Below are 17,736 nucleotides of genomic sequence, written 5' to 3'. Positions count from 1 at the left end.
TTGCTCGTCATTACACCCAATGAATCCAATGAAGCATGTGACAAAACCTATAGATTTTGTCTTTCTAAACATGGACAACGGTTGTCTGGAACTTTTGTGTGAATAAAACATTACAGAGACATGAACCCACAAAGAGTCAAACCGTAACTCTAATTGCAGATGAGCAGAGAAACTGGAATCAATACGGTTACCGGTGTATATACCAGTAGGTAGTCTCAGGAGTTTTACTTTAGATCACTTTACAATGTTGAAAAAATGAGGCTCTTTTCATATTTTGTACACGGAATATTAGATCCAATCCAATTCTACGTTTATAATTTAGTGACGAAAGAGGTCAGAATATAGGACGTTCTAATCACGAAAACAACTTTTGCCAGTTAAAAATGTAGGCTTTTGTAGCCAATGTAAGTTCCTTTTAAATACATTTATGGAAGCAAGTAGACTCATTTAGCGGACTGGTACAAATATGTGTCTTACATTTAATCAAATATGGAAACTTGTGTTATTTTATGACCATGTTTACGTCACAAATCATTGACACCACCCCATCCTTAGGCCGATGATACATCTGTTCATATTTCTCTGGTGTGATGTATCCGAGAGCAAGTCCTGTTATATTTGTTAGCTGCCCAAGAGTCCGGTCAAATCTCTAATTTCACACATTAGTTTCAGTGGTTGCGAACACCTGCATGTAATTTTGTAAACATGGTAAAGTACAGTTTTTGTTTTGAGTATTTGAGAAAACCATTTTCGATGGTGTATGTAATCAATAACACAACAGTTCAAATTATTGACCAAAAAAATACACCTAGAATTTATTCTAATTAAGGTCCTTCAAGGGGTGGTGACAAGGATACACTCACAATTCAGTTTATCAACATATATGCACACAACACTGGCAAGAATTTGTGATAACAAACATCAATACAAGTTCAATGATGTATATATTATTCCTTGATCTCTGGTATGTTGATAAATTTTTAAAGGCATTCTTTTGATTTATTGGTTGCCTTGTTGGAGGGGACACCAGTGATCTCTGGGTGTTGTAATCAGCAGAAAGCGGCAAGTACATGTATTAAAGTAATACAATTATTTAAATAAATTCTGGTATGTTGATAAAGTTCTACTCAATGGTATTGTAATCAGCAAAGCAGCAAGTACATGGAATACAGTAATATACATGTATAATTAGATAAATAAATAGGGGCCATTTAAATGGTTAGTTAGCTGGAATTTGACAAACACTATGGGGAGGTACTATTCAGCAAGCAGTCAGCAGTTATAATTGAAAATGTAAATTAAACAAATGTGTTGTATGTCTTACTGACTTTAATAACAGACAGCATGGACAATTGTATCAACTGGTTTACATCTCAGTGGAGAAAATTAGCTTGATTATTTAAGGAATGACTGGAGCATACAGGCTTATGGAACTATGATTTCTGGATCTGCCACTGGAATCTTAAAGATTGTACCATAAAAATCTCTTAAAAAAAAAAGGAATTTATTTAATAACATAGCTTTTATAATGATAAAATACAGAAACATGTACAAAAAAATACAGTTGAGTAGTTACTAAAGCAACCATTAATTATCAATCTACTAAAACAAAAATCAGGTCATCAACCACTGAGTCAGACACTCAGAAATGTGTACCAATAGAAAGTCAGATGTGAAATGGTCAATTTACTTCCAAGTAGATCATACATATAAACAATGTCAGGTGAAGTCATATTAAGTTGGATATGCAACCATTACAGAAAAAAATAAGTTCTGATAAAAAAAAAAACAAGAAAAAAAAACAAACCAAGAAATCATTGTGCTATGTCAATTAAACCACCAACTTGCCAAAAATAAATTTGAACTGTTTTTGAGTCCACACTGTCTGCAATACACAATTTGTCTGGAAATAATTTCTGACTAAAACAAAGGGCCTTTGGGTTATAAAATGTCGTACTCAGACTCACAATTCAGTCAATTCTAGTACTGATTTGGTGTTTAAAGTACACATTTTGTAAAGTTTTATGACCAAAAGCCTTGAGGTATCAGACAGGTAGAGTCCTGTTTACACTGGATCAGCAAGGCTTTCATAGATTTTCTGATGCAAATAAAAAAAAATCAATTTACTCTTAAAAACACTCTTCTTTTCCAGTAAAAATCTTAATTTTCCCTCATTTTCCTAGGCTTTTCTCTGACTTTTCGTGTTTCACTTTTATACTTTATTAAATTCGTCTAGCAATTGCCTGAAGTGCTTGCCACTGGGTCTAAAGTTAAGGAAAACATTAACCCATACAGGATAAAATTTGCCTGTTATACTTGTTTGGCAGTTTAAAAGGATATCATTTTTGAAATAAGAAAATCTAGAATAATTTGGTTAAATTGTTATTTAACTTCGGACTATTCTACTAACTCAATATATCATGTCCCAGATTTAACTGGTCCATTGTTTCCTGAAATTTAATTCTGGCAAATTACAATAAAGTAAATGACTACTAAATATTAATTCAATTCAATTCATTCAAATCTTTTTGTATTAACACTATATGTTTATGGCATGTGACACAATAAAAATAAACAATATCAACAAGATCGTGAATATACATACTAAATGTTAATATTTCAAGAGCCTCCTGTCCTCAGTTATAAATACTGTTTTAAAAAGGATCCTAGCTTATATAGCTTATATACCTGAATGTGTGATCTTGGGTTGAGTACTGTTGCAAGATATGTAAAATAAATAATTTTATCTATATCAATTAAATTTTTAAAGTGTATATTCTCATTTATCAAAACATAAAAAAAAACTTTCAAGTGACATTCAAAAGGGAGAACGGAATAAAGTTTATGAAACTGACCAAACTGAGGGAACGTAAACATGAAAAACGTGGGGGTCAAATTATATTATCGATCGCTATGTAATGGAATTGAATAACAATTAAATGTTATCTTGGTAAAGTGATCTTCAAATTTTAAGCTAGATTCTGTACCTGCTCATGAACAATATAATCTACTGGAATAAATGAGATGAAAGGGAATAAATGAGAGTAAAATAAAAGTAAACATCTATCATTTATATTATTGTATGTCAAATGAAAGTAATTTTTGCAGGACCAGTAGATTTGGAATCGGACCAGTACATTTTCAGTCCACTGGTCCGGCTGGCCAGTAAAGTAATTCGATCCCTGGGTACAGGTCACCTACGAATTCAAATGTTCAACCAATTACACATTTTCTATAGGCTTTGTATGCCGAGATTGGCAAAAACCAAATGAAAATGCTGGTTGTCCTCTATCCACGAAAATTGATACCCACGAAAACAAACGAATCAACAGAAGGTTACTGTGACTAAGTATTTGTATTATGACTACAAATTCTTGGTTACACTGAACATGACAATCATCAACAAAAGTAGACAACTCCAACTCAAATTTATAATTTGTCCTGCTATTTACAGCTGCATGCATTGCGTGTGAAGGTAAAGGTATGATCTTATGTTATCTTGCTTGTTAGCTGAACCGCGAAGTCATTATTAGGTAAGGTATACTATTCTACCTCTTTTCGGACGGTAGTCTAGTCATAGAGACATATAGATTGGCTATCTGTTGGACTAGTCTACTCAGGAGGGTAATTTACCTAACATAATAATGACTTCACGGTTCAGGTAGCAAGCAAGCTAACAACATTTATTACCTCTACCTACACACTCAATGCATTCTGCTGTGATGTAATTCAATATTTCAATGGTTGATTGATGGGTGGTTGCTTTAAAACGCCCAGTTGCAAATATTTCACGTGTATGATCAAGACGATTCAGGTTTTGAATAAGAAAACGAAAGCTTCACTCCTGACCCTTCAATGCTAAAAAGAACTTTGATTAGAGTTTAGCACTGAAGATGTAAGGCCTTTGGCGCGTAAGATTAAAGTCAAACATTGATAATCTAAAGTCCAGTGTTCCGTACATTCACACTGGTCATTTTGGCCACACTAGTTACATAGGAATACCATGCAGTTATTTAATTACAATTCCACAAACAAGTTGAACCTAGTGGATTTTTTAATACTGATTGGAACATGTGCGCTAGATTATTTTCTGTCAACCATTGTCGAAGGCCGAGCAATGCCTTATAGATATATGCATCCGCATTCATTAGCCTCTGGTGGATATAGTTGTCTTATAAGGCACTTTTAAGTATAAAAAAAACTAGGCTTATAGTTGCACAGTATCTGAACTGACTGTAATATCGTAAATTGGCTACATTTATTTCATTTGGCATGGCTTTGGTTTATGTAATGACACAATTTTAAAATGCGTTTCTTTGTTAGAACGAGTATAACAGAATTTAAACCTTGTATTTTCCAGGGCTTTGAATTAGACCACCGAGTAATGGAACGTATCAAAAGTTTATTGACTAATGAAAAAACACTGATGGTGGATTGTCAGGATGGTTCAACTGCCACAGATCATGCGCAATATTGTTCTAATACTCACAGCAACGTCAGTCTGCATACTGCTGTCTATCTTTTACGGAAGCAACACACCTTTTTCGAAAGTTTACCGTTTATTTAATTCTAAAAATGATGTTTTCAAACTTGCAAAGCAATTAAATAGTGAACGTTTGTTCAAGGCCCATCAATATTTAGATGGATTAAGTAAAACTCAGCAGCCAAACTACGACAGCCAACCAGAACTTGCAATTGTCATAGTAACCGTCAAAAGAAAAGCGTATGATGCTAGTAGCCTTGGATACGTATTACAGTCTATATCAGCCACGCATAAACTTTTTGTAAATGATCTTGTCTTCCCAAAGAAAACCATGATGATATGCAATGTAGATTTACATCCTGAAAACTATACAGAAATTGTCAACTTAAAACCGTTTATTCCGGTAGTGGAGCGATATGGAGCATCATCTTTACCAATAACAATAAACGGAAGTAGAATTAGTATGTATGCAAAAAGAAGATATAATAGTAAATATGATAAAGAGACTGTAGACTATATGTACTGTTTAGAATCGGCTTATTCACTTGGTGCTAATTACGTGCTGTTAATAGAAGACGATGCTCTTCCGCGGGAAGATACATTAGAAGTTATCAAAAACAAAATACTCTATCTGAAGAGTAAAAATAAGGGACGTTACTCTTTCATTAAGTTGTACTATCCTCAAAGATGGCAAGGATATGCGTATGAATCTAGCCGGATACTAGAGATTATAAGTGTAGGGTGTGTTGGTGCGGGATTGGCAGTCGCTATCCAATTTATTACATGTAGAACGAAGTCAAAATTTTTACAAGTGATGTATTTTTCGTGTGGTGCTTGGCTGTTTGTTACAGCTGCTCTTATTATTGGAAGACAAAACGTGTTTGAATTTCATAGAATTTCTAAATATTTATATTCTTTGAGGAAGTCACCTGGGTGCTGTACGCAAGCAATGTTGTATACAAGGCAATTCATTCCGGCATTAATTGATTTTTTATCAGTGAAACACAAGGCATTACATACGGACTTGGCCATATATAACTTTACAAATGTGACTGGTATCCCAGCGTACCAGATCGAACCTAACCTGTTCTACCATGTTGGAATGTATACCTCTTTGTCATCATCCGATAAGCACAAAAACGCAGAAGAATTTATCTTCGATCCATGATTTATATGCAATAATATATATTTATTTGTTATTTTTTAAGAATAAAATTGTTTTTACTCTAATATTAATATAAATAGTGCATCGGGCTTACATCACGTGTGGTAGGAAGTTTGTTCGTTCAAAGATTGGTACAAGCTTCAGACTTTGAAATTGTTATTTGACGCTTCTCCCTCAAACACACTGCTTTTGTATAGTAGTCAGTACTTTCAAGTCTTGCGATCATAGTTAAAATCAGAATGATATTTCCGGATAGGATAACTAACCTTCCCGTTGATTCTTTCGTTTTAGCAAGAACGTTTAAGAAATTCGATTCCCGTGAAACCCTTGCTAAAGTCGGATATCTGCTTGGTTTGTTGATATGTACACGCCCTGTCTGCATGGGGTTGATTACTAAGACGGCTCTTGTATCTAGAGAACGGATGAAGATAGTTTTACGCTCGCTACAGGTAAACGAACTGTCACAGCAACTCATCGAATGTCCGTACGGTGGGTTGCCTGTTGCATGCAAAATGTATGTCCCATCCAACATACCCTTAAGGTATAGTGTCCATTGGCGGATCCATGCAGGGTGGGTGGGTATGGGGGTTCCGGGGGTTGGGACTTGTTTTTGGCCGATCAATGCATTTGGATGGGGACATATAGTTGAACCCCCCTTTTTGTCTTGGGTTGGGAACCCCCCTATTTAAAATGGATGGATCCGCCCCTGGTGTCAGCAAATATCTTGTCCGTCATCCGCCCTTCCTATATGCAGAACATCTGAATAAATTAAAACTAATTTGATCACGTTCTGAGGTCAGATGCCAAAGTGAATATCAGTTTTTCAAAGTTCAAATTAACAACTTATTTGGCGTGGAAAAAACAATAATTGTTTAATTTCATATTCTTAGAAAATTTCATGTTTTTAAATGACAATTTAAATGATTTTTTTTTCTTAAGCCAAGTAGGCTATATGAGATACTACGGAGCCCCGCTAGGGACATGCAAAGAAAAAAAAAATATATTGTGCGCACAAAATAATATATTGTGCGCACAACTTAAATATATTGTGCGCACACAATAATATATTATGCGCACAACTTAAATATGTTGTGCGCACAACTTAGATATACTGTGCGCACTAAAATAATATGGTGTGCTCCCAAAATTCGGAAAACAGTTTTCACTTGACCATGACCTCATTTTACGTGTAAAGTGCATGCTCGTGGTTTAGACAAAATCTCAGATACCAAATTCAATAGTTCTTCTATATTTGGTTGTATTGAACGATTTTAATGGCTAAATGTTCACTTCACAGGTGTCATCTGACTTTGACATACTCCATTTTTAGGGTGTAAGTGGTCCGGCAAAGTAAAATGTTTGTGTTTTGGTGTATTTCTCGGATACTATAAGCATTTAGTTAGATATATGTTTGGGGTATGGAATGTTTGTATGGTGAAATTGTCTATCTTGCAATTATATTAATCTGACCTTGATTTTATATTCATGGTTCATTGGTCCATGTTATTTGATTCTTGTTTGGTATTTTTTTCAGATACTATAAGGAATAAATTAACAATATTTTTTTATGGAATGATTGTTATGTATATATATTTGGCTGGTCGGTATCATCTGACGACTTTGGTTTCATGGTTTATTGGTTAATGTTAAATATCTCAGAATTGGTCTGTTTTTCAGATACGATGATAAAGGTATAATTAAACTTTATTTAATGTACAAAATAATTATAAGGCAGGCAAATCATATATGGTGCATGTGTTTCTCAAATACATTTGGTTCTTCAATACAGCAAGAAAAAATCCCGCACCCAAATGCATGCTTCAGTTGGCCTATAAACAAAAATATGGACTAGTTCAGTGATAATGGACGTCATACTAAACTTAACAGTTGTTTCTCGTTTCTCGTTTTTTATATAGATTAGACCGTTGGTTTTCCCGTTTGAAAGGTTTTACACTAGTAATTTTGGGAACCCTTTATAGCTTTCTGTTCGTTGTGAGCCTAAGCTATGTGCTGAAGACCGTACCTTGACCTATAATGGTTTACTTTTATAAATTGTGACTTATAGATGGAGAGTTGTCTCATTTGCACTCATACCACCTCTTCCTTTATCTATCCAAAGTATATACAAGAAACAAAATGAAAATCCTACAAGACCAACAAAGGCCAGTGGCTCCTGACCTTAGGCAGGCACAAAAATGCGGCGGAGTAAAACATGTTTTGTGAGATCTCAACCCTCCTTTTATACCTTTAGTCAATGCAGATTAAAAAAACACACACACACATCAATACTGACAGTGAAGAAGCCCGTGTCCGTTGTCAGAATAGGTAACAAATGAAACTTAACAAAATGACAATGATACACTAAAAAACAAGGACTACTAGCAGTTACTGATATGCTAACTCCACACCTCAATTAAACTGATTGAAAGATTATGTTTTAATCATATGAATATCAAGCACAATCCTTCCCCTTAGGGGTTTAGTATCATACCATCATAAAAATATATGAGAAGAATATAACCCTTATTTGTATGAGCTATGGTGTATATGTATATAATGTAGTTGTCTCTTTCGATCGATCGATCGCGATCAATCGGGCCAAAAGGTTTTGAATAAATGATACCCCTAAACGGACCATATTTGGAAAAAAATTAATCATAATTGTTTCGATTGTTTTCAAAATATTTCACTGAGGAATTTCATTGACTATTCCTAAATTGTTTCGTAACGTTTCAATTTCATAATGAGTACGAACAACATACTGTAAAATTTTATAATGAAATCGATCAAAAATAGATACTTTAAGTGACCTCCTGTCCTCTTCTATTAATCAGAATGAAACTATAACTTGACCTGAAACATTTGTATACAACGCTTAAAAATTTAAATCATAATAAACATACTGTTCTATGTCGGGAGCTTGTTATTCAGTGATTGTTGTTTATTGGTGTGGTTCATATCTGTTTATCGTTTTGTTATAGTCATTTTGGGCCGTATAGTTTGCTGTTTGGTGTGAGTCACCGCTCCGTGATAAGGACCGTAATATAAGCAATGATTGTTAACTTAAAAGTCTTTTAATAAATTATGACTTGGGTGGAGAGCTGTCTCATTGGCACTCATATTGATTCTTTTGCTTTATATGTACCCAGTTTTATCTTTATTTGATCACAACTTCATGGTGAATTTCGTAGACTGAACACACCGTCATATTTCAATAACGAACAGTACATCTTGGGTGAGAACCGTACTTAATCATGATCAAACATAGTCATCTTTAATAAAAAAAAATATAAAAAAAACCAACAAAATAACGTGTACGTGTATTCAGTTTTCAGTGGATTTGACTTACTCTACGCTTTTACAAAGATACCTTTTAAGAAACCACATACTTCATTGAAAATGGTGACACTAAAACTTCATCAGAAACTACAACCAAAACATTTACAATAAACAGAGACGGACGGATGAATGGACGTAAAGACTTTTAAATATAACGACCATCAGGGTAACAAAATCAAAGTCGTGAATTGAGTTACATGTCAGTCTTGAGACTCAGGGTCAATCAACATAAACAAAATCTTGAGATTATTAGACATAAAGTATAATGCATCAGTGCAAAAAGTACTTTTCTTATATTTGTTACAAGAAAACAGGTAAAACCATAGTATCAAAGTCTACATAAGTTCGATAGTTTCCTCGCTCTTTTGCCAAGTCTGTTTCAAACCATTCCAATAAACTCTGATATAAAGTGTTGTTAAACCAAGTGTCAGACGAAATAAACGTAACTTCTTAAGTATTCCTGTCAGGAGTTGATACAAATGCAGTGATGAATATTTCCATGTATTCTAGCCCCATTTTAAAAGAAACCTTATGCATTTCTCCATTCTGTCACTTCAAAAAGGAGACATTGAAGACCCGTACCATGTGTAAGGTGAAAGGATTTCGTGCGCACGATATATTTAATTTGTTCGCACAATATATTTATTTTGTGCGCACAATATATTTAAGTTGTGCGCACAATATATTTAAGTTGTGCGCACAATATATTTAAACTGTGCGCACAATATATTATTTTGTGCGCACACTATATTATTTTGTGCGCACAATATATTTAAGTTGTGCGCACAATATATTATTTTGTGCGCACAATATATTTTTTTTTCTTTGCATGTCCCTAGCGGGGCTCCGTATCTTTGGCCACTCCAGGGAAACCGTTTTAAAACTTTAATTTCTTAATTTTGTTAGTTTGTAAATTTGAATTTTAATCAATTAAATAATAACAATTATAATTTTTCATTCTTTTTTAAAAGATGTTATGTAGTAAGTATATATATAATATGATATGTAATTTATTAAGATAAGTATGTACACCTGTAAGGCCGATAAATAATGTGTGTCGTAACCAACCGTAAAGTATTATGTATTGATCTTTCACATGTGTAGTTTTCTGCAAAAATCCTTATCATAATCGTATATGCATTGTGTATTACCCAACACATGTTGCATCGCCTTTGTTTGTTTATTTTGAAAAGATGGCTTCAGAACCTATGAGCGCCGAATATGCGAAATCAGCGAAGTCTGCATGTAAAGGCTGTATGAAGAATATAGCGAAAGGAGAACTCCGCATTGGATTCGTCGGCAAGGCTAATTTCGGCACAACTGCGTGGTACCATTATGATTGCATTTGGAAGAACTACGAAAATCTCAAATCAATCGACAGCTCTAAAACAACAAAAAGCATCGTGCTGGGATATTCAGATTTGAAGGAAGATGAGAAAAAGAAACTCGACGCGGACTTGCCAAAATATTGCAAAGAAGCCGCTGCTAAGGCAGCCGCGGCAGCTAAAGAAGGACCATTACCCATGGCTACAGAATATGCTAAGTCTGCCAAATCTTCATGCAAAGGTTGTTCAAAAGGTATCGACAAAGGAGCACTCCGTGTAGGATTCACAGGAAAAGCTAACTTTGGTGCCACAGCATGGTACCATTATGACTGTATTTGGAAGGACAATGAAAATTTAAAGTCAATTGATGGCTCAAAAGCTGCGGAGAAGATAATTAAAGGATATTCCGATCTGCAGGATGAAGACCAAGATAAACTTGAAGCTGACTTGTTGAAGCATTGTAGTAAACCACCAGCAGAGAAAAGAAAATCGGACGCTTCTAAAGGTAAATTGTCATTTAGAATATGTAGCAAACAAGAGCGAGTTTGAGATGGACTAACTTATATTTCCAACAAGTTTTAAAAAAAGGGGGATCTTCAAGCTCCTTCAATATCCCATAAATACAATATAGTAGTAGAGCTTACATCCTTCGCCACCAACTCGAAATCGTCTATAATATATATACATGAAAATGTATTTCGTGTACTCTAAATAAGAAAACTTCTAATTAAGCCGATGACATCTTTCATGTCTTTATTTACATAGTGTGCCCATTTTATTACAATGTAGTTTTAGTAATGACGAAGTTGCTTTTAAACAACAAAGTCATAATATAACTACATCCATTTATACTATGATAACACTGTCACGAAACTTCTGAATATAACCAGTGGCAGGTTTTGTATGCCCTTTTATTGGCATTGTGTTTTCTGGTCTGGTCGTCCGTCCGTCCCGCTTCAGGTAAAAGTTTTTGGTCAAGGTAGTTTATGATGAAGTTGAAGTGCAATCCACTTGAGCACATGATCCCTATGATGTTATCTTCCTAATTTTAATGCCAAATTAGAGTTTTGATCCCAATTTCATGGTCCACTGAACGAAGAAAATGAAAGTGCGATCGGGTCATCCGTGTACTATGGACACATATGTGTTTTCATTTTGACCAGCCAACTTGCCAACCAGCCATAAAACGCACTGAGACATAAAATGCACTATAGACTGATCATGTCAGACAGGCAAATCTGGGTTTGGGGAGGGAGTCTTATTTTTTTTTGCCATTTTCTCCATTCTTTTTCTTACCCATTTCTTTGTATTCTATTCTATTATTTTTTACTACCCCATTATTCTTTATTTTTTATTTTGGGGTCCTATTTTCACTTTTGTCAATAATAGTGTCTAGCAAATTATACCATTGTTCATGATATACAGTACAGGTTTTTTTAAGGAACACAGGTCATTTGTTCTAATAAATTTACATTCAGTAAGGTACCTTTCTTTTTTTAGATGGTCCAACAGCTGCCAAGAAGTCTAAATAGGTCACCACGTGTACAGATGAAGGACATATGAATATAATCATCAAGAATCCATGAACACAGATTCGTGAGAACTTCATGTGTATTGGACGTTAATATATACGCATGCATTCGTCTACATTATATGTGCTTAACGCTTTCTTATAATCCTGCTGGATTCAAGCGGACTAATTAGTGAGGGTGCTAGGTTTTTATATACTTTTCCTAATAAGGAATGTGACTGTCGTGGTAACAGTTTGACTGTGATTAACAAAGATGACTGAAAGTTTGTTTTGCTTTGAACGTTGTAACATAGTTTATACGCCTAGTCATTTATTCATTTAAAAATAAAGCTGTCAGAAAAGCCAGTCATTATTTATAAGTAAAATAACAAAAATACCGATCTTTAAGGAAATATCAAAAAGGAAGATCCGTAATCAAAGGGCAAACTCAAAAGTGAAAATACACCAAACGAAATGATAACAACTGTCATATTCCTGACTTGGTACAGGCATGTTCTTATGTAGAAATTTATGAATTAAACTTGGTTTTATAGATAGGTAGACCCCTAACTTGTATTACAGTCGCATAAAAATCCATTATATTGACAACGATGTATGATCAAAACAAACAGACATAATAGGTAAAAATTTCAAAAATAGTACAGCAACATGAGCAAGTGCAAGTCGGAAATTATTGCGATGTTTAAATCAGAATTCAAATGAGATACTGAGTTAATGTTATTGTTAATGGGAGAGCAGCATACCGACACAAATAACAAACTTGAGAAGACATCCAGAGGACAACTGCAGTCTTCAACAATTGGTATAGTTTCTATACAATATTTCAAACTCTAAATTGTCCAGAGTCTTAAACGTTTTGAATAAATGAGACGGTTACTATCGAGATCAGTTTTATTTATTCAAACTTGTCATTACAAGATTATTTGTTATCAATGATAATTATTTCTTACTGTGTCGGATCCGACAAGGGGGAAGTCTCTTCGCTAGCCAAGGATAGCTATCCTCTCCCCTCTTAGGCCCTTGGTTAGCAAAAAAGGGGAGTTGCATGGAAGCTTCTGAAGGTAAGAAATATAAGTAAAGATTTCAGAAAATGAATTCAGCTCTCCATATTTTAAGCATATTTGCGTTTGAGTAGTAAAAGGGTATCTTAATTATTCTCTTTAAGTATATGCATCTGCGATAAATGTTTTAGATAGTAAGTTTATTTTCACATGTAAAACAATATTCGATATACACTCGTGTGTGCTTAAAGTAATACACATAATGTTATGTTAATATATTCGTTATAAACGAAACTTCTACGATCTAATAATAAATTAAATTAGAGCATTGAATCTAAAGAAGTAAAATTCATTTTGTGTTGCCTTGCAGACCGATTGTGATGGCTATACGCTGAGGTGATTCATTGAGGCGGAATTTCCGGATCATGTTTGTGAACAATTATATATAACAACTGATAGTAATTCTTGTGTGGGTGGAGTCTTTCTGTTCCGCTAAATTAGACAGAAGATCGTAATACTGTGACGAACTTTCAAAACCAGTAACGACAAAATAAGTAGTTATTTATTTTCCATACAAAAAATGATGAATTCAAGTAATGCATTTCTGATGAAATACAATAGAAAGGATAAATAAAGTAGGATATTTAAAAAAAAAATAGCAACTTTAACGATTGAAAAAAAATGTATAGTTTTTCGAACAAAATTGTCTTCGACCATGCAAGTCGGTCATTAATACAACTTGACTTTAGAAACATCTGATATGCCAATGCATGAGGGTCTGACTGGTTTAATTTCTGTATTTCTTATCTTGGCCCACACTCTCTTGTTTACAATCTAATTAGAATATAGAACTCTGATCTAATTACGCTTTATAACATCAGAGTTTTAAAATTTCTTTGTATTTTTAATTATTTGACATGTTGATTTCTCTTTAAAATTCTCTTTTTGTTTTGTCAATTTTTTTCTCCTCTAGATTTTTTTCCATTTTCCATTTTCTAGCCTATTATTCTCTATTTTGTAAACCCTATTCAGACCAACAAACACGTCCATAAACATTCAATGTTTGCACAAAGGTGACTGTGTAATATATTCTAGGATACAACATGAACTGAATTCCTACAAAAATTATTTATATGAATTAGAATCAAACGTATATTAATATACACAGCTAACTTCTCATGAAAAGAGGTGTGAACTTCAAGTAAATTGCCAAAAAGACGTATGGGTAATTAAGAGGGCTTATTCTCATTTCGCCTTAGCTGTCAAAATTTATATATAAAATTAATCCCAGTTTGCCTTAGTACAAATTTTCAGGTATACAAGAATTAACTAAGGCGAAATGGGAGCTTTTATAAACAATAAAATTAAGTTATGTTTTGTTTGTATTGCAATTAGTTGATATTTGTTATTTTGATGTCAAATTCTACCATGAAATACTTTTTATAAGAAAGATTTTTTTTCATTTTTGGTGTCCCACTTTTTAAAGTTGCGGTTTTTTTCCTGAAAGTGGGTTTTTTTTTTTACTTGTGTGTTATATTTTGTAAAAAAAAATGTCTTATTAGAGATGACAAATTGGATATAAACATTTCATATTTTAATGAATAAATAAAGACAAATATCATATAAGTACAAGGCACTGATATACATATTTGAAGATATGAACATTGTTATTTTCAGCCAGCCTTATAGGCTTACGAAGCCCTGTCATTTTAAAACATTATTATACATGTATAGCTACATTTGATTTGATATAAAATATTAAGTTTTACAGTTTTTAAGTCTTGTAGTTTTGTTAAAGTAAAAATGTTTATATAACATCTTGTCTTATCCTTAATATATCCTTGTATACATAGGTAGATTTTAATGTCTTTTTTACTATGTTATAAGTGTTGCCATTGCTATATATAAGCATTTCATAGTCTGTCGTTCGTTCTCCGTTTAAAACTACTTTTAAAAACCTGGACTTCTGAATTGAAACTGACATTATCAAGATGCTTGATTTCTTGATTGACAACATATTTGTTATGTTTGGAAGACGTGTTTTTCAACAGACAGTCGGAATACCAATGGGAACCAATTGTGCCCCTCTTTTTGTCGACTTGTATCATGAGGCTGACTTCATACAGGAACTTCTTAGGAAGAAAGATAAAAAGTTAGTAATGTCCTTTAACTTTAAGTTCCGCTATATAGATGATGTTCTCTCACTATATAATACTAAATTTGGTGACTATGTTTAACGAACCTATCCCATCGAACTAGAGATAAAGGATACTACATATATAGTTAAGTCTGCCTCATATCTTGACTTAAATCTAGAAATTGACAATGAGGGTCGGTTGGAAACAAAACTTTACTACAATAGAGATAATTTCAGCCTCCCAATTGTGAACTTTCCATTGCAATGTAGCAACATTCCAGCAGCACCTGCATACGGAGTATATATTTCCCAATTGGTACGATATTTCCGGGCTTGAATTTTTTTTTATCAGTATCTCTTTTATAGAAGATTGCTGCTCACAAGAAGGCTGTTAAACAGAGTTCCAATTGGTGAAGTTGAAATCATCCCTTCGTAAATTTTACGGACGCCATTACGAGTTGGTTTAACGTTATGGAATAACCGTTTTATAGATGATATCGGATATGTTCCTTATGTCGTAACTGTAATCCCCTTCCTTTTACACGAATGTGATATACCGAATCAGACTATTTACCAGATTTTTAATAACATAAGCAACACGACGGGTGCCACATGTGGAGCAGGATCGCTTACCGTTCTGGAGCACATAAGATCACCCCAGTTTTTTGGTGGTGTTCGTATTGCTTAGTCTTTAGTTTTCTATATGTTGTGTCTATGTGCTATTATTAGTTTGTTTGTTGGTCTTTTTTATTTTTAGTCATGGCGTTGTCAGTTTATTTTCAATCTATGAGTTTGACGGTCCCTCTGGTTTCTTTCGTCCCTTTTCTGAAACCTCTTGGCGAAATGCACCAAATTAAGGGAGCCTATTTTGTGAAGTTGGGTCTGATGCCGTCGTTGCCACTATGATTTAAAAACGAAAATTGGGCCTTGAACTATCACAACGCTACATGCTAATTTTCTGTTGATTTCTTTTTCTCTACTTCATGTAATTTTTGTTCACCATATATATTTTCGTTCGACAATATTTATAATTTAGCGTATGCAAGAAAAAGGCTTAAAATGTAACAAAAATCACATGCATTGGATTCTGTTTTGTGTAACATTCTCTGTGCTATACATTATACCTTAAACTTTTTGAAAAGTATATATACAAGAAATATAAGTCGCCTTGATTAATCCAAGAAAAACAGACTCTATGCGTACATGTCCAGTTCAAAGCTATGTTATCGCTCTGAATATGCATGTTATATTTGCGGACATAAAATTGGTAGTTGGTTTTTTAGCGTCCAGTGGCAAAAAGTTCTTGCATGTTTATGACGAGAACACTTTAACAATAAATACATTATGTAGGTCTTGTAAAAGATGCCATTAGGGATGTGCGAACATTGGAAATTCAACAGCCATCAACCAAACGAAGAAGAAAAAGAAGCTTTGCAACTATTTTTAGTAAGGCAAATTTATCAGAGACCAATGAACGAGGGTGTCCTTGTTTGTTCGATATCAGCAGATTGCTTATTAAGGCTTTGTTTAATCAATATGATGGGGGTCTCATTGGGGGGTTCCGATCCCGGATCCCGCTTACTGTTTTGTCAGATTCCCGTATCCCGCTAACACTATGTACCTAACCAATTCTCATTTTTTTTGTCATTTCCCGGGTCCCGCAAGACCTCATTTCCCGTTTTCACGACACAATAATTTGACTTTCACGTTTCACGCTACGAAAAATCGGCAATCCCGCGTCACGCTTAGACCCCAATGAGACCCACTATGATGGGAACTTGAAGGTTGTTTTGCATTTAACGGCAACATTCTTGGAAGGGTACAATCATATTTTTATAATTTTGATTAAAGTATAAATGACTGAGCATCTATAGTAAGCGGGGCTATGGATTTTTTTTGAAAAAAAAGTGTTTCCAATTTTTGGAGAAAAAAATAATTTGTTTTTGACCCTGAGAAAAAAAATGTGTTTGTTACACCCTCAGCTGCCACTATATGTAATGCTAAAATTGAAAGAAAAAAATTGATTTCGACTTGTCGCCAAAAAGATAGATTGTTTTTGTCCAGGAAAAAAATCCATAGCCCCACCCCCCCGCGAAAATCTAATGGTTGCTGCCTTACGAATTTTTTTTTTATCGTGGAGATATGCATCATGATTATTATCTGTTACCCCCTTCAAAGTGTCGCCGAATTATTTCACTTGAATATGACTGAGTACACCTCAGTTGCACATACTCTTTTTTTTGGCTTTATAAATTACCATTCATATGAAATAGGCCGGTTTTATCGGGTGGTCTGAAAGTTTGAATAGTAAAATCTTTTGGTCTAAGGTATAAAAATATTCCAGATACAAGATATCTTAAATAACTTATATCTAATAAGAAATCTTTTCAAACTTATACAGTTTATAAGATATCATTTTTAATAAATTAGATATCTCATATAGTTTATCAGATATCACATATTTTTTTCAAAGATTTCGTTTTTACAGTAACTGATATCTTGCCGAATAATTTTAAAGATATATATCTTTACTGTATTATATATCTTTTTAATTTTAATAAGAAATTTCATAATCGATCCAAAACATATCTTATATTCGATTGATTTGTCAGATTCCTAATTGTCAGATAATTTCAGTTTAGAAGATAGGGGGAGACATATCCATGATAATTATTTTATGAGACATATCATATATATGTCACAGTGCCGTATTTGATAAGATCAGTATCTTATTTACGATATATTAAAAATGGAA

The 17,736-nt window shown here is 33.7% G+C and overlaps 2 protein-coding genes across 3 annotated transcripts; both read left to right on the top strand.

Moving 5' to 3' along the window:
• Window positions 1-323: 323 nt before the first annotated feature.
• Window positions 324-5,718, top strand: LOC134710211 (post-GPI attachment to proteins factor 4-like). Of its 2 annotated transcripts, none has more exons than XM_063570452.1 (2): window positions 324-404; window positions 4,361-5,716. In XM_063570452.1, exon 2 carries the CDS (start codon window positions 4,443-4,445, stop codon window positions 5,649-5,651), a length of 1,209 nt encoding a protein of 402 aa, XP_063426522.1. In that variant the 5' UTR covers window positions 324-404; window positions 4,361-4,442; the 3' UTR covers window positions 5,652-5,716. The 2 variants fall into 2 exon arrangements, with proteins under 2 accessions (XP_063426522.1, XP_063426523.1); XM_063570453.1 differs by lacking the exon at window positions 324-404 and adding an exon at window positions 530-708 and having other exon boundaries at window positions 4,361-5,718.
• Window positions 5,719-10,072: 4,354 nt separating this feature from the next.
• Window positions 10,073-11,931, top strand: LOC134710210 (uncharacterized). The gene is made up of 2 exons (XM_063570450.1): window positions 10,073-10,817; window positions 11,813-11,931. The coding sequence occupies exons 1-2, from the start codon at window positions 10,181-10,183 to the stop codon at window positions 11,842-11,844; spliced, it is 669 nt and encodes a 222-aa protein (XP_063426520.1). The 5' UTR covers window positions 10,073-10,180; the 3' UTR covers window positions 11,845-11,931.
• Window positions 11,932-17,736: the final 5,805 nt, after the last annotated feature.

This window comes from Mytilus trossulus, chromosome 3 (genome assembly GCF_036588685.1).
Source record: "Mytilus trossulus isolate FHL-02 chromosome 3, PNRI_Mtr1.1.1.hap1, whole genome shotgun sequence".
NCBI lineage: Eukaryota > Metazoa > Mollusca > Bivalvia > Mytilida > Mytilidae > Mytilus > Mytilus trossulus.
Note: the sequence above shows the minus strand (reverse complement) of the source record. Positions and strands in the feature narration are given on the sequence as shown.

Coding starts and splice junctions, on each gene's coding strand:
- LOC134710211 (XM_063570453.1), top strand. CDS start 4,443: ATGGTTCAACTGCCACAGATCATGCGCAATATTGTTCTAATACTCACA.
- LOC134710210 (XM_063570450.1), top strand. CDS start 10,181: ATGGCTTCAGAACCTATGAGCGCCGAATATGCGAAATCAGCGAAGTCT. Junction 10,818..11,812: donor AAAATCGGACGCTTCTAAAG/GTAAATTGTCAT, acceptor TTCTTTTTTTAG/ATGGTCCAACAGCTGCCAAG.